The sequence below is a fragment of the Crocuta crocuta genome, unplaced genomic scaffold, assembly GCF_008692635.1.
Source record: "Crocuta crocuta isolate KB4526 unplaced genomic scaffold, BGI_CrCroc_1.0 scaffold233, whole genome shotgun sequence".
Taxonomy (NCBI): Eukaryota; Metazoa; Chordata; class Mammalia; order Carnivora; family Hyaenidae; genus Crocuta; species Crocuta crocuta.
Window position 1 is genome coordinate 2,500,575 of NW_027529526.1, and position 27,842 is coordinate 2,528,416.

General features: G+C 43.9%; 1 protein-coding gene across 7 annotated transcripts in view; it reads left to right on the plus strand.

Moving 5' to 3' along the window:
- The window catches only part of SERGEF (secretion regulating guanine nucleotide exchange factor), a 221,225-nt gene that overhangs the window by 129,233 nt on the left and 64,150 nt on the right, over positions 1–27,842 (plus strand). For all 7 annotated transcript variants that reach the window (XR_013334364.1, XR_013334366.1, XR_013334365.1 and 4 more), the window contains one exon: positions 9,185–9,221. Coding sequence is in view for 4 of the 7 variants with exons in the window: in XM_077761115.1 (XP_077617241.1) it covers positions 9,185–9,221 (37 nt within the window). In the remaining 3 variants the exon portion in view is untranslated. The remainder of the gene's footprint in view (positions 1–9,184; positions 9,222–27,842) is intronic.

A 27,842-nucleotide genomic window follows, 5' to 3' on the forward strand; every position in this document is an offset into this window, starting at 1 on the left:
AATGCTAAATATGTGATGTGTCTTTAATGCATTGCACAAAGAGGCACCTGATGTCAGTTTATCCCATTGTTAGTGATGCTGGCTTAGAAGGCTTGTCTACAGTGGTGTCTGCCTCATTTCTCTGCTACAAAGTTACCACTTCTCCCTTGTAATTAAGAAGTAGTCTGTGAAGGGGTACTCTGAAACTGTGTAAATATTCCATTCCTCCTCAGACTTTTCCCAGTAATTTTAACATCCATTCATGATTCTTGCCTGAATTAACTATTACTATTGCAAAATTATTTTCTTTCTCAATTATTCCTTTTGCATGTAGTACTTTTGACATTGTACTCAAAGGAAGAGCTTTCCCTGTTCCATATTTATTTATTATTCAGGAAGTACTTATGAATTTTTATTGTATTCAATGAGTTACAGTCTACTACTGTCATTACTCATTCTGATATTCAAATTCTCCCTGATTTAGCCAGTGGAAAACCCTTCAGGAAAACCTGGCTCCTCATATCCTTTTGACATTTCCCTGCCATTTTTTCATCACTTCCTTACTTCCTGGCACAAATAGATGTTCCAGCCTCAAATTGTTCTTTCCCTGTCCCAATCCTGGAATCAGCCCTTTCACCGGGAGCTCTGATTCTTCTTAGTCAAATAGTATTTAAAGCCAAGATTGGTGCACCAAGTGAACTCACTGCTGCTGAGATTCCATTGCTTCTAGGAAATTTCATATTGGTTGAACTCTGTGTGTGTGTGTGTGTGTGTGTGTGTGTGTGTATAAAACTGTGAGTTCATACTGATACCTTTCATTTGAATCTGATGTCCATAGGGTTTCTCTTTGCTGTGCCTTATTCCATATTTGTGTTTCCTTCATCTACAGTGACAACTCTGGTCCCAGCGACATGAACATATTTTCCCAGTTGCACGGTCCTATAATACATACAAATGCCTTCAGAATTGATACACGTGTACTACTATGGAGAAAAAAAAAAAGAATCCACTAAGTAAAGTTAAAGATTTTTTTACAGCTCTTTTTGTTTTTAAATGGAAGTTATTTAGTCAAAGAACTTTGTTTAAAAGTTACTAGGATTGGTTACTTTTTTTCCTCTTGAGAACAGTTATGTTATTCATTTGAAATAAATTTAGACTAGAGCCATACACTATTTACTCTTCTCTGTCTGGTTGCTTTTGTTCACCATTATTCTTGAAGATTTATCCATGTTGTGAATAGTAGTTTTTCCCTGTTGTTACAAAATATTGTGAATATACCACACTTTATCCATTCTTTGATGATGAATATTTGGCTAATTTTATGTTTTTTATTTATTATGAATAAAATTGCTATGAATATTCTTATATGTGCCTTTGGATGGAAGGGAGTAATCATTTGGGGTACGTAGGTGCCCTGGCATCCGTATCTATGCATCTATCTTTATCTATATCTGTATGCCTAGCTTCTTGGGGACATTGTTTTCCCCATTCTAAGGGAGTCCCTTTCTCTAAGCTACCATGTTGGTACCGGGTGTTCATGCTTCCTGTGGTCACATGTAACAAAGTTACCACTTGGTAGATAATGCCAAATCATTTTTTCAAAGCAGTTGTTGAATTTATGTTCCTACAAGCAATGTAAGCCATTTCCAGTTATTAAACATCCTCACCAGCACTTGGTATTGGCAATCCTTTTAAATTCCAGCCTGTCCTGGCTACTAGAGCAAGGGTTGAATTGTTTTTGAGGAATGTACTATAGGACGTTTGGCCTGAATCTATTAATGACCCGTATTTGAGGTTGTTCAGCTCACATGGTTTCATGCTGTTCTCAAAGGTTTAAGTAACTTAATAGTGTGTCTTTTCTGAAAGCTGGATGCATTGTTGTGTTAGGTGCTTTTAGTTTGTAAGGATCAGAGGTACTCCTAGGTTACTTTAATATTGTAAGAATGGATGTAAGTGGGGAAAATAGGTAAAGCAAATATCTCATAATAGAACAACTAGAAGGTCATTTAGAACATAACTCAGCTCAGAAACCTAGACCTTCGTGTGCCATTAACAGTAAGATCGAGAAATCCATCCAGTGACTTTTAGCTGCTCTCCTCTACTTTGATTGTTCCTCCTGTTCTGACTCTCTTGCCTGTAATTGCTCATTATATTAACGTTTCTTGTGCCTATTTCTTCCAGGTACTGCTCCAGCTACCAACCAGAGGACTCACTCCCTACAACCCCTTTCAGGCAGAATCTTCTAATTAGGCCACTTCATAGGCTATGGCCAACCTATGCATTAACCTACTTTGAGACAGGTGTCCATCTATAGTCCATCCACACCAGTTAGGTGTGGTCACAGGAAGCAGGAGCACCGTGTATTAACATGGCAACTTAGAGAAGGGAATTCCCTTAGAATGGGGAAAACCAGCATTTTAGTGTCTGCTAGTTTAATTGTGTATATTATATTCTAATTATTGTGTATATTGTATTCTAATTCAGTAGACATTTCATAAGCCCTCTCCTTTTCTGCCAGTAGAATAACTCTGTTGAAAAAGGAAATGGTGCGTGGGTGGCTTAGTCGGTTAAGCGTCCGACTTTCACTTAGGTCATGATCTCGTGGTTCGTGGGTTCAAGCCCCGCGTCGGGCTCTGTGCTGACTGCCAGCTCGGAGCCTGGAGCCTGTTTCAGTCTGTGACTCCCTCTCTCTCTGACCCTCCCCTGCTCACGCTGTCTCTCTCTCTCTCTCCTAGAAATAAATAAAAACAAATTTTTTTAAAAAAAAAGAAAAAGGAAATGAACTGTTCGTTGTGAAGCTATGCCATTTCCTAATACTTACAGTTTCCTTTTTATATGTTCCCAAGTTATATATCTGTATGTAATGTGGACACCTATCTGCAGAACAGAGTCAAGCTCCAAGAAATTTTATTCTCTAGACAGCGGGGCATAAAAGACTTCTGGGATATATAACGGTATGGACAAGGGAGAATGGTGCAAACAAAGGCACAGAAGTGGGGAAACAGATTTTCCAGAAACAGAGAAGCTACTTGTGTTGCTGGGTTAGTGGGTTTATATATAGCAAAGGAGAGAGAAAATCAGGTATGGTAGGAAGTTAGGAGGCTGAGACTATGATAACGTCCAAATTAAAAAAAAAAAAATTACATCATGACATGACAAAGAGAAGAAAGCTTGAAGTCATAAAAGAGTCTTGAAAAAGTCCAGGCTGTAGTGAAAAGGACTGAAGAAGGCGGAGCAGCTGGAGATCAAGACGCAGATGTGAGAGACTGTGAGAAGGCAGAGCTAACAGGCTGAAGACAGTAGGGGATAAAGAGAGAGTTGCCGCCTGAGAGTCTGAGCCTTAGTGATGGGGGTTGTCTGGCACCAGTGTCAGAAGAGAGGCAGTATGTATCGTGGTGAAGCTCACAGGCTTTGAATCAAGGCTGACTTGGGTGTACAGCCCCTCTGACTCGGGACCAGTGATTTAACTCCGCTGAGTAAGTTTGCTGACCTGTTGAGTAGGGACACAGATTCCCACTTCCCAGAGTAGCTATGAGGCTGTGAGGCTGTGCAGGTAGAGTGAAACTCTATGATGCCCCAAGCTTGGCATCCAGACACTTAACAAACGTTAGCTCCTTTCCTGCCCAACCCAACCTCTGTTTGAGGAAGTAGTAGAACCTACTTTAAGCCCCTTCTTATGTGTAAAATGTACTTTGAAAAAAAGGAATTGGCCTCAGAGGGAAAATGGGTTCTTTGGGAACCCAATCAATGGGGCTTTGAGTTGGGGGACAGATGGAGCCTTTTATTTTTTGGTCTCTTTTGACATCTGGACTTCAGCAAAAAACGAAGAAGTCCTCGCAAAGGAGTCAGAAGTATCTTTGCAAGACTAGGTACTTCCAAAAGTAAGCAACTGCGCTGCCTCACTGCTGCCACGATGACCTCCACTTGGGGCTCTTTCTGAGCCTAGGGGTAAAAATCCATTGGCTGACAGGACGTCAGTTTGCCTGTAAAAACATGCCCAGCCTCCCAGCCTTTTTTAACAGGTTTGGAAATTCCGGTTGTCTTCTCAGATTTCTACGCACATGGCAACTGGGTTTGGGCCGAGTTGTAGCAGAGGCTGCACTGAAGTGCCCATTCCCTTCCCTGTTAACCCCCGCCATGGGGAGGCTGCCTTTCTGGAGCTGCTCCCAACACGCTTCTCCTCTGGGCCTCGTGCCTGCCAAAGACTCTCCCCAAGGCACAGAGCCCAGGCTTCGAATCCCTCCTCCGAGTCCCTGGCAATGGCCCGCCTCCGCGCAGCGCCTCGTTGCTATAGCATCCGCGGGGCGCCCGGGCCCATTGGCACTGGGCAGGAACCAATCAGAAGGCCCCACAGGCCGCTGTGCTCCTGGATGGTCCCTGGGCTGCTACCAGCTGCTCCTAGGAAGATGAGGGTGGCTCCTGGCCAGTGGGGCAGAATGGCCTAGATCCCGCTTACACTCCTTGAGATCTCAGTGCTACTTCTCAGGAGCCCCGGTCACACTCCTTCTCCCTGCCCCGGATATCCCCCTGTTCAGAGGTGAACAGTCTGGTGGAGTTAGCCACAAGGCGATGGCTTCCACAGGGAGGGCAGGGTCCAAGCTTCCTTGCTACTTCACAGCCGTTCCTCCAAGAGAAAACTCTGGAGCCGCTTCTTGTTTGGGTCCTAGCCCCAGGAGGATGTTGTTTGGGCCTCGAAAGTCTAGGGCTGTCCCAGCTTAAGTTCCCTTGCTAACTGGCACGTGATTACCAGATATAAGGAACTGGAACTGGGTGGGCGGCTTATTTACATCCTGTTTGCCAACAAACTGGTCAGGAGGACAGAAAAGTAGAATCTGAAAGACTATAGAATCCTGCACCTCTCCAAGCAGTAAAATACTGGGCAAGTTACTGTACTCTCAACCCTAGTATCTGAACCCTACATCCCATTTTACATCCTTGTAAATGTAAAGGATGTAAACAAAAGAACCTATCTGCTAGGTTCGGTAGGAGTTTAAATGAGATAATACAGGCAAAGCTGTTAGATACCTGGCCATAAGCACTCAGTAAGGGACAGTCACCTGTGTTTAGAAATGGCACAACAGTCCTGACCAGAGATAGAGTACTTCCATGTAGCGTTTGGCAGCTATTTTCATGTTAATCTAATTTTTGCTTATGCATTTAGTTATCCATTCATTTTAACTCATTAATGCATTCAGCATATATTCTCTGGGCATCTACTCTCCATATCATTCCAATTTTAGTATATGTGCTGCTGAAGCAAGCACATATTCTCTGGGCATCTACTACCAGTTAGTTCATCCCCATCCAACGGTACTTAGTGGGATCCAGCCCCCAGGGGAGTAGAGACTTTCTCCACAAGAACTGATGGAGTCAAGCCTCACAGGAGGCTCTCTGGAAGATCTTGGCACAGTGGGGAGGTAGTTGGGAGTTTGGAAAATGTTTTCTGCACTTCTTCCTCCTGTGGCTGAGGTGTCTGAACAGAGCAGACCCCTTTCACGTTTGAGCTGCACTGAGTCATGACAGGTTTCCACAGCCACCTTTGTTCCCCTCACCGGTGGCGAGGTGTGCCCCCTTTGCCTGAAGTCACCAGTCAGCAACTTGGAACCTGCTTTCTCTATAGCGGGACTCTGTGTCCCGGGGCTGATGTCTTTTGCGGGTCTATTGTATTTTGCTGTGCTGGAGTTCCTGAAACAATTCTACGGGTGTTCATGCTCCTGTCACCTGTATGCTGTGTCCTTGTAGCGCTGTTCCCTTCCTGCCTCACCGTGCATCTCAGAGCTTGTCCCCAGTTGGACCGGGGTTCCACACCGCTACTCACTTGTCTTGGGATCATCTAACTTCTCTGGGCCCCTCATCTTTTTACCCCTTCCCCCTCCAACTTCACGCCCTGTATACTTGGGCTTGTGACAGTGACATTACTGGGGAGGCACTCTGCTGGATGTCTGAGCAACAGAGGTGCTTAACACATGCACACGTCACAAATAGACATCTTATATGTATAAGTCCGTGATGCATGGTGCTGTGGGGTAGGTGGGGTGGAGCAGCCTTGAGAGTCAGGGAAGTCTTTACCAGGAGGTGATGTTTGGGCAATCTTAAAGGATTGAGCTAGGTAGACAGTGGGAGAAAGGGAATTCAGGTCGAGGAAAATAACATTCATAAAAGCCTGAAATTGCCTCATATTCTTAGAAAAAATGTAATGTAGTGTGAATGGAAAAAAAGGGAGATATGTTATTTGGAGTTGAGGGTTCATGAGTAGCAGAGAGAAGTGAGCTAAATAGGGGCCTACTCATGCGAGCTTGTAAGCCAATGGTGGGAGCTTGTGAAGGGCTTTATATAGAGGCATGACATTCAGATTCATATGTAAGGAAGGCGAGACAAATGGCTGTGAGGTGATGGATTGTCTCATTTGTTCTCCAGCAATTCTGTGAGGCACACGGGTTGACACTATTATCTACTTGTTACACCTGAGAATGCTGAGACCTGAGCAGTTAAATATCTTGCCAAAGGTCTCAGAGCCAAAAAGCAGAGGACCTAGGACTCACCTGGCTTCCTGTCTCTGAATCTCTTCCTCCTGGGCATGCTGCCATTGTTAACAGAGTCTTCTAGAAAGCTGCTTGCAGCTGGGTGGTTGGGTATCTGCTGACAGGAGCAATATGAAGCAAATGGTCATTGATACAATCTTGTTGAAGGAGTGTAGCACTGGGATTTTGTGGCCTGTGGTGTTCAGTCTCCTCACCTCTGTGCCGTTGCACAGACAGCAAGAAGCAGTGGGGAGCTTTGAGTCTCAAGCTCTACGTTGCCTTGACAAAATCCATTCATCAGCATCTTGCTCATTAATTCAGAGCAGCATCTGCTGCCTGGTACTGGCATTTGTCAGTGGCTTGTTTCTGGAAGCCCCTGGTCCTCCAGGTTGGTCAGCCCCACAGTCCACAGCCCTGGGGTGAGCCCTGGCAGTCAGAGGCAGGCCCTTTTTCTGTCTGCATTTTGTAAAATGAAATACCTTTATTTAAAAAAAAAAAAAAGTGGCATCTAGCAGTACAGAGCCTAAGCTTGGAGATCAGGCAGACCTGGGTTTTAGTTCTGCTGCTGCCACACAGCTAGCTCTGAAAGTTGTTTAATGTGTATGGGCCTCAGTGTTCTTATCTCTGAAATGAGCACAGCCAAGCCTCCCTGAAAAGACTGTTGTGATGATTAAGACGAGATCACATTGACAGACTGCCTTGGCATGGTGCTTGGCTTCTGCGTATCCTTGATATATGGGGACTTTGATCCCTGGTCCTGTTGCTCCCCCTGCACCCGCGCCCCCCCCCCACCTCTACCATCTCAGTTAAAGACTATTTGAGAAACAGAGAAGAGGAGAAACTGTCTTATAATCCCACCATCATGACGCACTACCGTTACTATTTATTATTTCCTTCAAATGTTTTTTCCTGCAGCTTCAGAGGATATCAGATTTTATAGCCATACTTATTATTTTTACCTCTGTAGTAGGAAATGTATTATGTTTATTTTCCATAGTTCCAGTAAATTTTTTTCTGATCATAAGATTACTATATAAAATTCGAAGAACATGGAAAAAGTAAAAGGAACCATACCATGCATACCTCATTCCTAGCCCTGAGGCTGTCACTATTAACTTTTGATGTATTTTCTTCAGTCTTTCATTTATATTTTATTGTAGAGTTGAGATCATATTACGTATACAATTTTTATGTAATTTTTCAGTTCATAGGATATCATGAGCATTTTTCTTTGCTGTAAGCACTGTTTTTCAAGGCTGCACAATAGTCCATCAGATGGCTCTGCCAAAATTTACATAAGTAGTCCCCTATTGTTAGACACCTAAGGTTTTCCCAATTCTTCAATCTAAGTGGCTTCCTATGACAGAACCTAGGGACCCAGCCTCAGTGTCACCAGAAAGCATATAATGAACTTGTGCTGTGTGTATGGCCCTGGGCGAGACATGGTTGTAAGCCCTCAGATAAATCAGACACTGAGCCTGCCTCAAGGGAGCTCAGAGACTAGACACCTGGAAATACTTATTGGGACAAAATACGCAGTGGTTCTTGGTCAGACACTGTGAGGGAGTCCACCTGAGCGGGTATCTCTGTTTCCCGTGGAAGCTGGGATCTGGAACACACAGCTTTTACAAAGACAGAAGTCTCAGAAACTTTGCTGACCTTTCTCACCTACCAGTGTGTTATTAGGCCTCCACCGCCCAAATGTCTTTTGAGCCTGTTACCTTGACTGGCAGGGGCCCGTGCTAATGACCTTTGAATATCACTTCCAAGCAGTTTTCACTGGGGAGGGATGAGAAGCCACAGCATCAAGAAAGGAACTTGCGTGAAGCTCCGAAGAATCAGAGACACTCTAGTCCTTGTTTCAATGCACACTTGCTCTGGCACCCGCAGCAAATTATTTCCTCTTCCCAAGCATCTGTTTTCTCCTTGCAGCATAGAAGGATTGGATTAGATGATCTCCAGGGCCCTTCCAGCATTGACATTCCATGGAGACCTGAAGCCTTCCTCTTGCTAAGAGCTGAAGTGAGCATCCTGATAAAGGTCACAGGATGCTTCTCCAGAGGCCAGAGTTTCTTTTAATTAGTACCTGGGGAACCACTTATGTTTTTATATTCCCACTTACTTCCTTCTGGTAGCTGTTGGGACGTGTGGAGACTGAAAGGCAAGAAGTGCCGTGCGCTCGGTGAAAACACTAGATTCTGAACCCCAAATAATTCTTTGTTCTTTTATGTATTAGGTATTTTTTCTTTTATGTGCTTGGTTTTTTCATTCATTAACTGAGTCCCAGACCTTGTACAGTTAACTGAGACTCAGCCTTGTTCTCAAAATGCATACAGTCTAGCGAGGAGACAAAAAATGTAAAAGGCCACAGGAGAATTGCTACAGTGGGGTACACACAAATTGCATAAGGAAAGGAGTGTTGAGTCAGCCTAGAAGCAAAGGAGTCTCAGTGGGCACATTGAGACTTTAAAGGATGAGTGGAAGTTTTCTAGGTAGGCAATCGAGGAGAGGACGTCCAGACAGAGGAACCACACATGCAAAGGCCAGGAAGTATGAGAGTACGTGTTGTGTTCTTTGTGGGGCTAGAGGGTGAAAGGGACAAATAGCAGATGAGAAGTCCAACATTTTTCCTTGAACAAAGAATTTTCTTTCTCTAATGTAACTTTTTTTTTTTCTTTTTACAGGTCTCTTGTGGCTCAGAGCATAATCTGGCAGTGATTGGTAAGTAATTGGTATCCTGCTAACTGTGATCTGAAAGTCCTGTGGCGGAGTTAGAGAAGACTTTCAGTTAACCCAGGGCTATGATGTGCATGTGTGCATATGTTGGGGCGAATGCTGGGAAATGGAAGTCTTCGGATAACCAAGGCTTTACTAGAAGCCCCTTTTCTTTTTTTTTTTTAATGTTTATTTCTTTTGAGAGAGAGCAAAAGAGTGAGAGAGAGAGAGAATAAGTGGGAGAGGGGCAGAGAGAGGGAGGGAGAGGGAGAATCCCAAGCAGGCTCTGTGCTGTCAGCGCAGACCCCAACATGGGGCTAGAAGCCCCTTCCCTAAAAATTTCTATCCATATCATTGAGCGTCTTTTTTTTTTTTAAATATTTTTGTTTATTTCTAGGAGAGAGAGAGAGAGAGAGACAGCGTGAGCAGGGAAGGGTCAGAGAGAGAGGGAGATACAGACTCTGAAACAGGCTCCAGGCTCTGAGCTGGCAGTCAGCACAGAGCCCGATGCGGGGCTCGAACCCACGAACCACGATATCATGACCTAAGCGAAAGTCGGATGCTTAACCGACTAAGCCACCCAGGTGCCGCTCATTGAGCGTCTTTTTAAGGTACCTGAGCTGGATCCCCTGCCCCAGGAAGTGGCATTTGAGGATATTAAAGATTTTATAGACTACAGGGACATCATGCGTAGAAAGCCAGACATGAAGGGAGAAGATTGGGCTGCTCTTGTTTCTTTGAATAAATTCCTCACTCCAAGTTCTTTCTACTTTCTTTGGAGATAGAGGGCTCTGCTCACTGCCCTAACTGCCTTGTATTTCATGGCACTCAGGAACTCCCAGATGAAGCCAAGTTTCTGATTAATTGAAGTTTCCTCTTAATTGACTCTGGATAACCAGGGTTGACTATTTTTATAATTAGGCCTATGAGATGGCATGGAGGAGGGCACTTGTGGGAATGAGCACTGGGTGTTATATGGAAACCAACTTGACAATAAACTATTTGTAAATAAAAATAAATAAATAAATAAAATTTAAAAAAATAATTAGGCCTATGAGTAATTCCTTTCAGAAGGTTTCTTATTACTTCTATAGGTAGACTAGTCTTATCTCACAGTGCATTAAAGAGACACCAGTGTGGGGCCCGACTGCCTGAGTTCAATATAGGTTTCCACGTCCTAGCTGTGTGAACTTGGACAAGGTACTTGACCCTTCTGTGGGAGGACAGTAGCATGTACTTCCTAGGGTTGTTGTGAGGGTTCCAGGAGTTAATATATATAAAGCACATAGAACAGTACTTGGCTCCTAGTAAGAGTTTTAGAAGTGTTCATTGTTATTATCTGATATATTTTCTAATTGTCTTCCTCTAGGCTTTAGCTCTTCATCTATAAAATGGAAGGGTTAAGGGGCACCTAGGTGGCTCAGTTGGTTAAGCATCCAACTTCAGCTCAGGTCATGATCTTGCAGTTTGTGAGTTCGAGCCCCACATCGGGCTTTGCTGACAGCTCAGAGCCTGCAGCCTGCTTTGGATTCTGTGTCTTCCTCTTTCTCTGCCCCTCCCCTGCTCGTGCTGTGTCTCTCTCACTCTCAAAAAATAAAACAAAAACATTAAAAAAATTTTTTAACAAAAACAAAAGTGGAGGGGCAAAAACAGAAAGTCAAGATCCCCCTCCTGCTCTGATATTTTAGGATCCTATTATAAACCCCTCACTGCTGGCCTGTTGGTGATTTCTGTCTCTGGCTACTTCTCTCCCAGCCTCTGACTCAGCTTCTGAAGGGCAAGGCCCTTGCGTTTTCCTTCTGTTTTCTGCCGGTTTGCAGCACCCAGAGCAGTGCCTGGTGCCCGGCAGAGACTGGAGCGCTGTGTTCTGAATTGAGCTGAATCTGGCTCAGCCACGTGCAGGGGCAGCAGTTTGAAGCACCACTTTGTAGGCCCAAACGTGATGTGCAAGGAGGCAGAACCAAGGACAGCTGAGGAGGTAGGCTGCCAGCCAGCAGAGCGGGGTGGGCAGGGAACTGGGCTAGAGTCAGAGAAGGAGCGAGAAAATGTAATAGCAGACCTGTACGCTTCACAGCAGCGCCAGATACTCTATTCCGGAACTGCTCCAGCCTGGGTGTAATTAAGACAAGCTACTCTGAGAATCAGAGGTGGTGCCTAGGATGTTGCTGCTGCTGTTGTCACTGCACTGGGGGAGAGGCTGGCTTCCTCTGGGACCCGCACAAACAAGAAGATTGTAGGGAGTCTAAATATGAGAAAGAACACAGTGCAGATGAAGGCGGGGCCAGAGCTGGCGGGTGGCAGGCCCAGCCGACAGAGGCAGCCTAGGCAGTCTGTAGAAAGAGCACAGACTCTGAGGGCAGATGGCCTGAGTTCACACCGGCTCCATCTCTTTGTGAACTTCCATTCCACCCCCCAACTCCCCATCTATGTAATGGGGGATAATTCCCATTTTGCAGGACTGCTGTGAGGATTAATGTATGTGAGATACCTGGTATATGTAGCGAATGTGCAATAGACAGACCAGAGGGGAGGTGAAATAGAGCCTGATGGAAGGACATGATTCAGGACCTGCTCTTAGAATGGACACTCCACAAAGTATATTTGTTGTACCCGTTTTATAGAGGACAAACAGGTTGTCCAGGGACAAGCAGCAATAAATAGTAAAGCTGTCTACTTGCCTTCCAAGATTGCTCTTTCGACTCTCATATCCTATGACCTGATGCATTATGGGTGATGGTTAAGAAGAGCACAGACACTAGGATCAGATCGCTTGGACTCAAATTCTGGCTCCTACACCTATGAACCTTCTCTAAGTGGCTTAACCCCTCTGTGTCTTGATCGCCTCATTTGGAATATATTATTGACCTCGTAAGGTTATGTAGAGTGCTAACAGTGCCTGGCACAAAAGTAGAGACTCGGTAAATGCTAGCTGGTATTATTACCATAATCATTGTCATCATCATATATTAAGGCTTCAAGGAAGGAAGTAATTTGTAAGATGAGTATAAGAAGGCCTGAGGCTCAGGATGGGAACCTCAGAAGCTAGAGAGGGAAGTGTGTTCCCCACCCTTCAGGGACCATTGCAGGATCTCAGCATAGCTACAGAAGGGATTTGTAATTGGAGCCTGGGGACCCCAATCTGGGGGATCTAGAAGTCCAAACAGCCTTAGAAACAGTGCTAGCCCAGATTTGTTCCAGATCAGGATGCTGCTATCTGCTGCCCCAGACAGGGATTCAGATCCTACGTGTTCCAGCCTGAAGCAAAGCCCACAGTAGCCGCATTTCAGGTTTCTTAGGGAATCAGAATAATTCTACTCTGCTACTACTTCTGCTTCCCGATTTCTTTTTTCCCCTTCTTCTGCAGTTTGGTTTGATTCTTTCCTTTGTTTTCCAGTGAGGCTTCTCTTGACATAGTCTGTGTTTGCCCCCAGGCATCACCATGGCTAGACAGGATGGTGAGGTGGTGTGAGTTTCTGCTTCAGAAAAAGAAAGCCAGGCCTAGAGAAGCTCAGGTGACAGTCAGGAAAGAGAGAGCGGAGGCCACTGGCCAGAGCTGGCCTGGCCACTTCTAATGGGTGCCTTGCCCAGTCAGTCCACCTCAGTGAGCCTGATTCCTCATCTGTAAAATCTACCTACCCCCAAAAGTTGTTCTTCCAAACGGCATAGGTATGTCAGGTGACTGCTCAGTGCCTGCCACGTAACAGGTGCTCAGCAGGTGCTCGCTCACTTGGCAGGTTCACTAGTCCCTTTCTTCCTTCCTTCCTTCCTTCCCACCTGGGATTTCCCTCCATATCTGACAGAGCTGGCTGGCTGGCTCCCATTCCGTGGGCATAGACTGAGGTCAGCAGAGCTGACATGAGGGCATTTGACCACCACTTGCCCAGAAAGATCTCTGCCTACCAGAGGCTGGCTCCCAGACCCAGCTCTGTCTTCGGGCCCTCACCTCCATGTCTGGCTGAATTGGCTCCAGCTGTTTTGCTTCCCCTAGGAGCAGCTTATTTTGGCTTGAATGGGCAATTTGTTTGCCTTCTCTCCTGATGCGCAGTTGTTCAGCCTTCCCTTCCTGCAGAGAAAAAAGAGCTGACTACATTTCCTCTCTCCCCGCTCCATGCTCCACGCAGACCTTTGGAAAGGATTTTATTGGTGGCCTTCTCCCGGAGCATTCAGGCTTGCCAAACAGGCATTGTTAAAGGGTTAGATATTTGGCAGGAAAGTGTCATGTCTCCTCCTCCTCCTCCTCCTCCAGGCAAAGCCAGCTCTTTTACCAAACTGGAGCTATAATCTATGTAAGGATCTTTTATTCTCTTCATTTCACTGATGACTTCCAATTATTAAACCTTTGTACCTTTGTAATATGTGTGGCACCGCATCTGACCTTGGCTTGAAACCCATCAAACAGGGTCATATAAGAATTTAATAGTGAAAACTAAATCTTTTTTGACACTAGCTGTTCCTCTGAGAGGCAATACCTCCAAACCCCAGGGCCTTGCAGAGACCTTAGAGGCAAGTAAAAACCCATATGGTCCTATGCACGGTGTGATTGGCAAAGCGTAAGTGCTTTATTTAATCCTAATACCAAGCCGATGAGTTGGCACTCTTGTCAACCCCATTTTCTAGGTGAGGGAAGCAGAATGTAGGCTGAGCAGTATGTTGGGAGGAATCTGCGTGTCAGGTCTTTAACCAAGGCTTCTAACTTCAGAGCCTGTGGTCCACTGCCAGATGCTGCCGACCAGTGACAGTCCAGCCTGTTTTTAACGCCACCGGATAAGATGATGTCATCTCTTCACTTCAATATTTAGCTCCCCTTCATGTCAACAATAACTTCTTCTGTCTCCCAGACCAAATGTCTTGTTTAGGTCCAGCAGTTCTCCATATAAGAACCAGGTAGACTTGTGAAGTTGATGACATTGTTTTGGCAAACTACCCCTTTTAGGATTCTTCTTCCCCCTCTTATTGTCCCTTACCTCTTAAAAAAGTTACTTCACTTATTTAGTTTTTGAATAATTAATACATGTACATGATTCAAACGTAAAAGACATAAAAAGATTTAAAATGAAAAACTTTCCTCCTGCCCTGTCCCCCATTTGTCCAACACCCCAAAATCCTTCTACCACATGTGCAGCTAATGCCTGTTCTTAGTTTCTTCTGTATTTTTCTGGTTTCTTTTTGGATATGTAAGTAAATGCTAAGATATCTTTTTTTTTTTTACAAGAAGTTTATTGTCAAATTAGTGTCCACATAACACTCAGTGCTCATCCCCACAAGTGCCCTCCTCTGTGCCCATCCCTCCTCCCCCCCACATCCATCATAAGATATCTTTTTATCCCCCCTTTTCCATAAATGGAAGTATATTATACACACTTATTAGTGTCTTATTTTTTCTTTCAACAATTTGTCTGGGAGATCTTTACATATCAGTATAAAAGCCTTCCTACTTTGTTATTATATGTACATAATATTCCAGCATACCTATGCACCATGATTCATTCAACCCTTGCCCTATTGATGGACATGTAGATCATTTCTAGTTTTTTGTTATTCTAACAATGTAGTGAATGTTATTCTAAGTAATAATGTAGTGAATAACTTTGTGTGTATATATATATTATTTTATATGTGGGATGTTGAAGGATAAATCCCTAGAAGTGAAATTATTGTATCAAAAAGTAAGTGTATGTATTTTACAAGATAGGAACGGCTTTCATGAGAATTATACCATTTTTCACTCCCACTAGCATTATATGTTCTGCAGCCCCCCTAATAGTGTGTTAAGAAACTTTGGGGTTGGGGTGCCTGGGTAGCTCAGTCAGTTAAGCTGACTCTTGATTTCAGCTCAGGTCATGATTTCACGGTTTGTGAGTTCAGACCCAATGTTGGGGTCTGTGAGCACAAAGCCTGCTTGGGATTTTCTCTCTCCGTCTTTCTCTGTCCCTCCCCTGCTCACATTCGTGCGTGCTCTCCCTCTCTCTCTCAAAAATAAATAAACATTAAAAAAAAAAGAAATGTCAGGATTTTTGCCAATCTGATAAGTGAAAAACTACTAAAGGTGGTTTTTGTCTTTTTTTACTTTTTAAATTGAAGTACAGTAAAGTGTATATATCTTAAAAGTTCAGTTTGATGTGTTTTTACATAGGTGTATACCTAAGAAACCACCACCCAGTGCAAAACACAGAGCATTTCCCACACCCCAGGAAGTATCCCTTGTCAGTCAATACCCCAGCCCTAGAGTTAACTACTCTTACAACTTCTGTCTCTAGTAATGAGTTTTGCCTGTGGTTGGACTTCATATTAACAGTGTTATGCACTGTGTACTCATGTGTTCGGCCTCTTTTGTTTAACACGTTGAGTCTTCCATCTTGTGTGCAGCAGTAGTTCTTCTTTACTGATGATAGTCCACTGAATGAACATGCCACAACTTACATGCCCATTTAACTGTTGAAGATTTGGGTTGTTTCCAGTTTGAGGATTGTGAATGGGCTGCTACGAACATTCTTATATGTGTCTTTTAGTGAACGTGCACATTGATTTCTCTTGAGTACGTAGCTGAGAGTAGGATTTCTGGATCATATCCTTAGCATTAGTGGATACCTTCTCAGCAGTTTTCCATAGCAGTAGTGCCAGTTATATATTGCCCAGCAGTAATATATGGGAGTTCCAACTGTACCATCTCCTTGCCAGGTATTTTCAGTCTTCTTGATTTAGGCCATTCTGCTAAGTGTGTAGTGTGGAACCTCACTGTCATTATAATTTGCATTTCTCTGATAACCAGTGATGTGCAGCACCATTTCATATGCTTATAGGCCATTTGACTAGCTTCTTTTGTTAAGTGCAAAGGCTTAAGTGCAGATACTTCAAAGCGGATTTTGTCTATGTTTTTCTTAATAATTTGTAGGCATCCTTTATCTTATGGATTCAAGACCTTTGTTAGATATATATATATATAGATATATATATATAGATAGATATAGATATATAGATATATATATAGATATATATATATATAGATATAGATATATCGATATATATATATATCTCTAATGTACATCTTTTCCCAGTCAGTGGCTTACTCTTTTGCTTTCTTAATGGTGTCTTTTGATGCATAGATATCCTTAATTGTAATGAAGCCCAGCTTATCAATGTTTCATTTAATGGTTTGAGGTAACCCATTAAATAGAGCATATTTAAAACATTTTTGGAGCGCCTGGGTGGCTTAGTCAGTTAAGCATCCGACTTTGGCTCAGGTCATGATCTTAGTACATGAGTTCGAGCCCCACATCGGGCTGTGTGCTGACAGCTCAGAGCCTGGAGCCTGCTTCACATTCTGTCCCTCTCTCTCTGCACCCCTTACCCACTTATGCTCAGTCTGTCTGTCTCTCTCAAAAAAAAAAAAAACACTAAAAAAAATTAAATATTTTTGTCTACTCCAAGGTCATGAAATGAAAATATTCTTTTTGTGTTCATCTTGAAACCTTATTATTTTGCATTATACATTTAGACTTAAAATCCATTTTGAATTAGTTTAAACACACACACACACACACACACACACACACACTGCTCTAAAACCATTTATTGAAAAGTCTGTCCTTTCCCATTGAAATTAGAGGCTCCTTTGTTGTAAATCAAGAAACTGTCTATATGTGTAAATTTGGTTTTGGACTCCTCTTTCATTAGTCTGTTTTTCTATGTGCATGCTAGTACCATACCACCTTGACTGCAGATTTATAATAAATTCTAATATCTGGTATTGTTAAGTCTTCCAACTCTGTTCTTCTTTAAGGTGATTGTGACCTTTTCTAATCCCTCTAGTTTTGGATGTCGTGAATGAAGATTGAGCACCTTTTTGAAAGTTCAGGAGCTATTTGTATTTTCTTATTTTAAAAAAATTTTATTTATTTTTAATGTTTATTCATTTTTGAGAGACAGAGAGAGACAGAGTGCAAGTGGGAGAGGGTCAGAGAGAGAGGGAGACACAGAATCGAAAGCAGGCTCCAGGCTCCAAGCTGTCAGCACAGACCCTGACATGGGGCTCGAACCCATGAATTGCGAGATCATGACCAGAGCAAAGTTGGACACTTAACTGACAGCCACCAGATACGCCTGTATTTTCTTCTTTATGAGGGGTTTCTCCATACCTGTATTAATTCTTCATTGCTACTATAACAGATTACCAGAAAATTGGTGGCTTAAAATAACGCAAATGTATTATCATAGAGTTTGTGGTCAGAAATCTGAAATGGTCTCTCTGGGCTAAAATCAGGGTGTGAGCAGACTGCATTATTTTCTGGAGTGTAGAGGAAGTGAGTGTTTTCTTCCCTCTTCCAGCTTCTTGAGGCTGCCTGCATTTCCTGACTGTGGCCCCTGGCCATCTTCAAAGCCAGCAGTGGCTGATTGAATCTTTCCTGAATCATATCACATCACATCATATCATATATCATATCATATCATATCATATCACATCACATCACATCACATCACATCACATCACATCACAGACTTTTCTGCCACTCTCTTCCACATCTAAAAATCCTCATGATTCCATTAGGCCCCCTCTCCTGCCCTGGATAATCCAACATAATCTCCCTATCTTGAGGCCAGCTAATTAGCACATTTAATTTCATCTGCTACCTCAGTTCTTCTCTGACGTGTAACACTCATAAGGCTCCAGGAATTAGGACTTTGGGAGGACATTGTACTGCCTGATTCAGGGTCCTTTGCCCTTTTTTTCCAGTTAGATTGTTGATCTTTTTATGATAAATTTCTAGGACATTTTGTGTAGTACGGAGATTAGGTCTTTGGGGTTCAGACTGCAAATATATTTTCTCAGCTTTTTTTTTGTTTCTGCTTTTGGTATTTGTGTTGATTTTGTCTTGTTTTTGGGATGCAAATTTTTCTTTCTCCATAGATGAAATTTATCAATCTTTTCCTATTTGGCTTCTGGATTCTGAGTTAGAGAAACCCTCCGCACTCAAGAGTATAAAGGAATTTCCTCATATTTTACTCTAGTGCTTTCAAAAAATTTTTGTGTTTATTTATTTTTGAGAGAGAAAGACAGAGTGTGGGCAGGGTAGGGACAGAGAGAGACAGAGACACAGAATCTGAAGCAGGCTCCAAGCTCCAGGTTATCAGCACAGAGCCCAGTGCAAGGCCCGAACCCATGAATCATGAGATCATGACCTGAGCTGAAGTCAGACACTCAACTGACTGAGCCAGCCAAGCGCCCGACTCTAGTACTTTTTATGTTTATTTGGTTTTTTTAACTTGTAAGTCTTTGATCCATTTGGAATTTATCCTGGTACACAATGTCAAATGTGGATTCAACTTCATTATTTTTCCAGATGGCTACCCAATAGTGTCTCAACACTATTTATTGAATTCCCTTTCTTTGGCTGCCTTCCTGGGTCCCACTGCTCCCAGAGCAACCCTAAGGCCTAAAGAGAGGCAGTGACTTATCCAAGATTGCCAGCTATTCAGTGGTAAAGCTGAGGAGAGAGCTTGGGTCTAGCTTATGCTGCTTGGTCTGAAGCTGGTGGCTAGTCTCAAGGTGCTTGCCCAGGTGGCTGTGACCTCCTGGGCTGTTTGCTGAGTCAGAGCAGCCCCCTGGTTCCATGATCGGTCAACACTCCGTCCCAGGTGGTGCTTCACTCAGCTCTGGAGTGAGGTATAGTCATTGCCACCATCACACCTGGCTGCTCCAGGCACTGCATTTTCTTCTCTACCAGGCCAGAAATGTGATAAGATTGGCATTCAAGGGAGATGTTTCACAATTAATGCAGAGATGTTTTTACAGACCATTGATTATTGTTTGAATTACATTTCTGTTGAGTCATTTGTTTTTCAAGGCATGGCCTCACATCACAAGGTGTGCTTTCTAGCCTTCAGTAAAGGTGGGTTTTTTCACTATTATTCCTAAAGAGGCATAGTTTGTATCACTCCACAGGAGTCAGTCTGTAGGAGACCACAGGTGAGGGCGCCAGGCTCTCAAGGAGGATTGCATACTTGGTAAACTACTCACTCTCTCATTGCAGCCTTTTTGGGCACAAGAATGATTACCACATTTTAGCACAATGCTTTGGTCCTTTGAATGTTGCTTATAGTAGCAGAAACTACAGTTTGTGTCCCACTATACTTGTTTACAAATACTCATGGGCTTGGAGCCTTGCAAAGGTAAATCTAATAGAGGTGGTGAGCTCAAGGTAGAACTTACAAAGAGGTAGAGTGAGCTAGAGCAGCCTTCTGCAGCGGAAGTCCTGAGGTCTGGTCCCACTTTGCCTGCCACCAGCCCTCTGTGTGATCCTGGGCAGTCACTTTCCCTCTCTGGGCCTGACAACCTCCATGAGAGAAATGTTTCTAAAGTCTCCTGCACCACTCAAGTGTGTCCTCATGTCCACAAATTGTGTTGCACATCTTTTTAAAAAAATTAATTCATTTTGAAAATGTTATTGCAGTGAGAACATTTAATATGAGGTCACTCTCATAACAGATTTTTAAGTGTACAATATAGTATCATCATCTGTAGGCTGGGTGTTATACCGCAGACCCCTAGAACTTACTCATCTTCCTTCCTGAAATGGCTACTTTTCTTGGCGCCCATGATACCCTGCTCTCCTGGTTTCTCCTGTTTCATTGGCTGTTTCTCTTTAGTCTCTTTCTTGGGCACCCCCTCCCCTCTGCCTGAACGCTGAAGGTCTGAGCACTCGGGGCTCTGTGTTAGTCTTCCTTCTTTTCTCTCTCTGCAAGTTTTCCAGTCAACTTTATTCAATCCCATGGCTTTAAACTTTTTGTATGTTGACGGTTTCCCAATTTTTATGTTCAGCTCTGACCTCTCTTCTGAGCACCAAATTATATATCCGGGTCACCATTTGACATCTCCACATCAATTTTAAAATGGTATCTCCAATTTAATGTGCCCAGAATAGAACTTTTGTCTTTGTCGAGACCCACTCTACTGGGTCTTTTTCTCAATATTTGGCATCACCATCAACCCAGTCACTTAACCCCCAAATCTAGGGGCCCATCTGGATTCCTCTTCTTTTCTTATTCATCCTCATATCTAATCCCTTAGGAAGTCTTGCTGATTTTACCTCTAAAAGTATCCTGAGAATATCCACTTTTCTCTGTTTCAACTGCTACCACTTAGCTCAAGCCACCAGAGTCTCTCCTCAGGACTGTCTCTATAATCTTAACTATACCAGGGTTCCCTTCTCTTCCTGCCGCCGGTACAGATGGAGCCCCTACAGGATGGGTATATGGTAGCCAGAGTGCTTTTTATATGTTTTACCTCTTAATAGACCAAGTTGTCTCTACTTGCCTTGTCTGCAGGGGGTGCTTCACATGTTTGTTAAATACCGACTGATTCTTACACACAGTATTGTCCTCGTTCCTTCCCCTCAGCCTCACTGGTGGCTGACAGTATGCCGTGTGACATCCTGGGTGCTGTGGAGGGATACAGCCAATGCTCGTTACCTCATGGAGCTCACATCTAGTGGGAAAAAGACCTATGAATGAAGTCTGGCACATAATATGTACTTAATACTGAATGAATCCCAAGCAGAGAGTGATAAGAACTGGGGAAAAGGTGAAGAGGAAGGAATGATTAATTCTGGAAATCCTCATAGAAGAGGTAGCTTTTGAGCAGAGGAAGGGTAAAGAGACTTGTGTGCTGAGGGACCAACATGAGCAAAGGGAAGGAAGGCTTTAAAGAGTGAATCATGGCTGAGGGACAAGTGGCCAGCCATCAGGACGGCTGAGGGTCAGCTAGGGCCAGGTCTCTAACAGCATGCTGAGGGGCATCGACTTTATTGTATAGACAGTGTGGAGCCATTATGGGTTATTTAAGAAGACCTTTCAGAAGCTGACAATTATAGCAGAAAATAAAAGGCTTTAAAACAATAGATAATGCCTTTTTGTAGAGAAAAGAGAACTGACAATAGTTGGGTACCTACTACATGCTGGCACCACTCTGAGCGTTTTGCATATATAATTTCACTTCATCATCATCATGCAAATTAGAAAGTAGGCAGATGGGAAATGTCCCTGTGTTTCAGATGGGAAACTGTAGACTCAAAGAGGTAGAGCCTAGGATTCAGACTGATATCTGTTGACTTTGAAGAGGTCCACACATCTTATCTTTTATTTTTTTTAATGTTTATTTATTTTTGAGAGACAGAGCATGAGCATGAGCAGGGAAGGGGCAGAGAGAGAGAGGGAGAAGAAGAGGGAGACACAGAATCTGAAGCAGGCTCCAGGCTCTGAGCTGTCAGCACAGAGCCTGATGTGGGGCTTGAACTCATGAACTATGAGATCATGACCTGAGCTGAAGTCGGATGCTTAACTGACTGAGCCACCCAGGCACCCCGCACTTCTCTTCTTTTTACCTCCCTGCAAGGGCCAGACTTTGGCTTAATTAGCATATCAGGCAGCACCAACTAATCCTATAGTGTGCAGGTGACTTTGGAAGCCAGGAAGAAGCAACAGCAGAGCTAGTACTGATAGTACTTGTCTACAGGGACAGAGACCAGCCCTGTTCCATTGTCTGTCCTCAGAGCATTGCACCTAGGGGGCCATGTGCAGCGTGGGGCAGCTTTGACAGTGACCAAGAAGTCAGGCATGTGAGCCTTCTCTGTCCTTCCTTAGGAACAAGCTTCCTGAGCCTGGGTGGCACTATGCACATGTAGACTCAACTCGCAGTGTTGCCCCTTAGCACCCACAGGGCTTGGCTCGCCCTGTGGCTGCCGACCCGGCTCCACTGGTCTCTTCCGCCCTCTTCCTCGTGGATGCACCAAAAGCCCTTAATGCAGAATAGCTGTGATTGTTCATTCCAAAGTGCTCTCTCTGGGCAGGCCTTCAGCAATGCTCTGTCTGCCCATTTGGCCATTCATGGATTTATTGATTCAGTTAAGAGGCCTGGGCCAAGGGACCTGAATGCAAGAGTAGCTCCTGTCACCTTGGGCAGGCCACTTTCCTTCTCTGGGCCGCCTTTTCTTCATGGGTAAAAGAAGAGAGTTGTATAAGATAATCTTCAAGTTCTCTTCCATCACTGACGCTTTCCGGGTTTTGTTCTTCTCTAAACTCACACCTTGCCCCTAACATGGCGTTAAGTGAACAGCTTCTTAGAAGAGATCATGTTTAAGGTGGGTCTTAAAGGATGAGGAGGAGGAGGAAGGCATCCCGATGAATGGGATCAGCATGAACGAGAGCATGAAGTCATCACAAATTAGGGGGAAAGAAGGGATAAGGAAGGGAACAGAGCAGTGGGAGACAAGGCTGCAGGATGTCTGCAACCAAGTCACAGAGGCCTTGAATGACAAGCCAAGGAGCTGGGATTTCATCTTGCATGGTAGCAGTAATGTATCATGATACACCTCTTGTGCTATACTTTCTCTTTCCCTGGGGTTAAAATTGCCTGTTTTTTCCCCTCTTCCTTTGATTGATTCTCTTCAATCAAAGGAATCCTAGAAGAATGGCAGTGGCTTTGATTTTGTGGCTTTGTAAGATGTTAATTCAGTAAGCTTGTGCTTTTCTGCTTGAAAATCCCCATCAGACTCCTTGGCCCAGACTCTGTCCTATCCTAGATGCACCTGTAGGTGCAGCTTGTGGCTAGTCCTTTTCCTGTGGTAGCCAAGAGGCTGATGGACAGGAGGCTTGCAGCATAGCCCTCGTGTGGCATGTGTGCAGACATGTGTGCCTCTGACGTGTTCATGGGTCACAGTGCCCAGGGCTCTCCAACTCACCTGTTTTTATTCTCGCAGCTGCTTGGAGGTTCTCAGGGGAGATTCAGTCCCTATTGCAAAGGGGCAGACAGGGAGCCTCGGGAAGATTGCCTGATTTGCCCCAGGCACTGTAAGATAGTGTAAGGAGCCTGAGGTGTTGGAGTTAGGAAGCCGTGGGTTCTAGCTCCAGCTCTAACTCTGTGTGACCAGGGGCAAGCTGCTGCCCTCTCTGAACTGTGGGTTACTCATCTTTCAAGATCAGGATAATAGCTTCTGTAAATGCTTGTCACTGGAGTGAATTGTGTGGTTTCGGGAAAAGCTCTTGGCACAGAGTAGGTGCTCAGCATGTCTGTTTCTGACTCACTTCAGGGCCCTTTGTGATATTTCACCTTGCCTCCCATATGGCCCTCTTTGTCATCTTGCCCCTCCCTTCGTAAGTTACTGCCACAGACGTGTACTAGTGAAAATACTCTTCCTGTGTACCTGGTGTGAAGCCGGGCCCTGTGAACGGGGTGTGAGGACACAGGTCATGGTCCCTGCCCTCACTTTGCTTATCATCCCGTTGGGTGTGTGTTGAACCACAGTTGGGTGTCTTTCATTCCTGAAACAGAGCCATGGTGATGGGACCATCACGTGTGCCGGTGATCTTCCTCCTCAGGAAATTTGCCATGTGGCACGAGCCAGACTAAGCTCTGTGCGTGTACATTGTCTCACGAAGCTCTTGTGGGAGGCCTTACCTACTCTCCTAAATACTCGTGTGCTTGCATCTTACATACACTTACACTGTAACACACAATCCTGCTTCACAGGTGAGGCTCAGAAAAGGTAAACATCTTGTCTTAAGATCTTACAACTGACACTCGGTGGGACTATTTGAATTAGGTTATCTAACACTAGAGCAGGTGCTTTTTTATTAGATCACTGTTTGTTTATTACTGAATAGTATGTATATATGTATATACATACAGACATATACATACTATGTCTGTTAAAAAGTAAAATACTAAAAGGCTTAGTAATAATCCGAGACTCATTCCCAGAGCCAGCTTCAAAAAGTATTTATACCTTTGTTTTTTAAGTCAAATGCTTATTTAAAATATTTTATTTTTTAATTTAATTTATTTTTTTTATTTCAAAGGTTTTTTGTTTTTTTTTTAAGTTTATCTTGAGAGGGAGCAAGACCATGGGGGAGGACAGAGAGAGAGGGAGAGAGAGCATCCCAAGCAGGCTCTGTACTGACGGTGCAGGGCTCAAACTCACAAACTGCCAGATCATGACCCGAACCCAAGTCGGACACCCAACCAACTGAGGCACCCAGGCGCCCCAAGATATTTTAATTTTAAATAAAACAAATATTATCTCTTGATTTTCTTACTATAAATAGAAGTTTAATTATCTTACATCACCACTTCCGTTTCCTCTCCCTCCATCCTCCCAACTGTACTGAAATCATTAGTCCGTTATTATGACCCGTGTCAATCTCTCCCTGCTGAGCCAAGTAACATATCATGATATAGCTTCTGTGCTGTATTTCATCTTCTTCTGGGGTAAAATTGCCTGTTTCCTTCCCTCTTCCTTTGTTTGATTTTCTCTATACTAACCACTGTTTTTTTCCCAAATGCCCCCAAAATATCTGTAAAACACCTCTTTACCTCTTGATACTCTTTTCCATATGGTCAAATACATCAACTCTGTTAGCAGTGTCCCCACGCCAGGCCTGCACAGGGCGTTACCCTGTGACTTCTCTTTCCTGCTGTCCTGTTATAAACCCTGTCTCATCTGCTCCCTGTCTTCCTCCTTCTTTAGATTGTTCTCTTATTTTGGTGGAGCACATGTTCCAGTAGCTTCCCGGGAAAGAATAGTTGGAGATAAATTTTTTGATTCTTTGAATTTCTGAAAATACATGTACTCTGTTTTCACACTTGATTGACAGTTTAGCTGTGTGTAGGATACTAGGTTGGAAATCCTTTTCCTTCTGATTTGTGGGGGTTTTTTTCCATTGTCCTGTAGCTTTGAGTGTTACTATTGAGAAGTCAGTTTTTTTCTAATTTCCGATCCTATGTAGGTCACCAGTGTTGTTCCCCCTCCCGCCCCCTTGAAACTCTCAGGAGCTTCTCTTTCTCTTCATTGGTTTGAAATTTTGTGATGATAGGGGTGCCTGGGTGGCTCAGTTTGTTGAGCGCCCGATTTTGGCTCAGGTCATGATCTCGTGGTATGTGAGTTTGAGCCCCGTGTCAGGCTCTGTATTGACAGCTTGGAGCCTGGAGCCTGCTTCAGATTCTGTGTCTCTCTTTCTGCCCCTCCCCTGCTTGTATTCTCTCTCTCTCAAAAATAAATAAATAAACATTAAAAACACATTCTATGATGATGTACCTTGGTGTAAGTGTTCTTTTATTCATTGTCCTGGTACTCATTGAGCTCTCTCAATTGGATGTTTGTACCCTTTAGTTCTGGGAAATTTTTCTTGAAAGAGTTTTTGATAATTTTTTTCTTATTTGTCTCAGTTCTCATTTTCTGGGGCTTCTTAGATGTATATCAAATCTCCTGGACTTATCTTCTGATTTTCTTAGTTTTTCTTTCTTTTTGGACAGCTCGTTCCTTTTTTGATCACTTTCTGGGAAATTTCCTTGAATTGATCTTCCAGTCTTTGTAATGACATTTTTATTTTGGCTATCATTTTTTTAAAATTTTTATTTATTTATTTTGAGAGAAAAGAGAGAACACAAGCAGGGGAGGGGCAGAGAGAGAGGAAGAGAGAGAATCCCAGGCAAGCTCTGCACTGTCAGCCTGGAGCCCCACACGAGGCTCGAACTCCCAAACCGCAAGATCATGACCTGAGCCAAGGCTCCCTTTGGCTATCATTTTTAACATCCAGGGGTTGTTTCTTCTTCTTCTTTAATCCTTTTTAAAAAAATAATTTTCTATTCTTGATCATATTGTAGCCTTGTCATCTATTATTTCTCAATGGATATTATTGTGAAGTTTTGAAAACGTTTTCTTTTGCTCTCTGCCTTGTCTCTCTTTCACTTTTTCTTCCCTCATTCTTTGAGTTTTGTCTCACCTGTTGGAGACTGTGCTGGATGTTATGTGTTGCCCTGCAGATGTGCTCTCCGCACCCGCTGTGTGCCTCCCAGGAGGCTGATCCCTGTGGCCTGCATCAGCAGGCTCCCTCGCCCTCTGACTTCTGGTGGGATTTGGCCAGTTGAGAGGCACAGCAGGCGATCTGAGGGCTGGGAGCAGGTGAGGTTAGGGCATGTATTTTACCAGCTTGGATCCCTGCTTGGTTGCCACAGCTCCTGCCACCTCGCATCCCTCTCCATAACCCTACCCTCTCTGCTTCTGCTAACCACAACCTTGCCCTGCCTTTACTAGCTGAGAGGCGGTAAAGCGCTCGCTTTGCCTAGTGGTCCCGGGGCACAAAACTATCCCTGTGGGTTTCCCTAAACATTGTCCCTGGCTCTGTGAATGGTTCCTTTATAAAACTCTTCCCTGCTGCTCCTTTGACGTGTAGCCTGTCTAGTACTGAGACCCTGACTGTTAACAGAGGTTTTCCTCTGTAAAACTTGGGTGATCTTCAGCTGTTTGTATTGGAAAGTGAGACATTAAGTGAGGCTTTGTGTGCATGAAGAGGGCTCATTGACTGGTACACTTCCTTGTAAACTGTGGGACAGAGGAGTGAGGGAAGCTTTTTCATTTGTAGTCCTCCAGAGATTGGTATTTATGAGATTTTTTCTAATGTCTTGCCATGGAGTATATGTGCCTGGCTGTTGACTTTCTAGAACAGGATGAAGGAAGGAGGCTTGGGTCCCATCACTAATTTACAGACTGTCACTGAAACCATTTGTTTCGTCCTTATCCTCATTCCCACCCTTCCTTCAGTGCATCTGCTTTTTCCTGAGTCCAGGACCTCCCTGGGTCAGTTTCTCCAGAGAATAAATATCTAGTGTCCCTTAGGGATGGCAGGAGGTAGGTTGCCTGGTTGTGTGTGTTGGTAAGAATCTGAGAACCTAACTGCCTGGTACATATTCTTTCACCCAGTCCCTCTGATTTCAGCTCTGTCTTTAACCCCACTTTCAAAGGCACTTGGTACCTCTCAGTCCTGAGGCTTTCCAGACTTTTGCAAGAAAAGTGGGTTCCATTTTTACTGTCCCCTTCAGCCTGCACTGGGCTGCAGCCTCCTCCACTCTGAGAAGTCAGTTACCTCCTCCATCTGTTCTTCATCTGAAATGTGTTGCACTCTCTTGTCTGCTGTTGTCTCCCCTTCTATTCTCCTTTCCTTGTGGATTTATGCTTTCTTTAGTTCATTCCAGTCAGTTAAATGGGGCTTTGGAAGGGAGTAGAGATAAAAGCCTGGGCTCGATCTGCCCTGATCAGTGGGATTTCTAGCTAGTTTTTGTAGCCCACAGCTGCAAAGGGCAGAGGAAGTGGCCCCAGAGTGGCCCGGAGACTGAAAGGCAGGCTGCAAGTTGATGGAAGGGAAGCCGCCCAGAGGCTGAAGCCTCAACACTGTGAGGTTTGTGATGGTGGGTTTTGTGAGTGTGTTCATTTTATTCAGGTAGCACCACTTAGATAAATTCCACATATGAAGAGAATTTATTTCCATCAGTTAGGAACTGACTTGTAAAATATTCAACAAATGACGTCTCCTAGCAGAAGGCAAACAACAACAAACTCCGAGTAAAATGACAGGGATTATTGGACAAATGCATTTTAAAAACTTAATTTGCCCAATAGAGTGGATGGCCAGAGGTTTATGAGCTTCTACTGTGGGCAGTGCCGGCCTTCCTGAGGGAGGGGGGCAGAATTTTCACTGCTCTAATCTCAGGAGAAGCCTGGGGTCATAGACCCACATACTTTAAAGGTAGGGGAGACTTTAGAAACGGTCATATCCTCACAGGAGAGGAAATGATTTGCC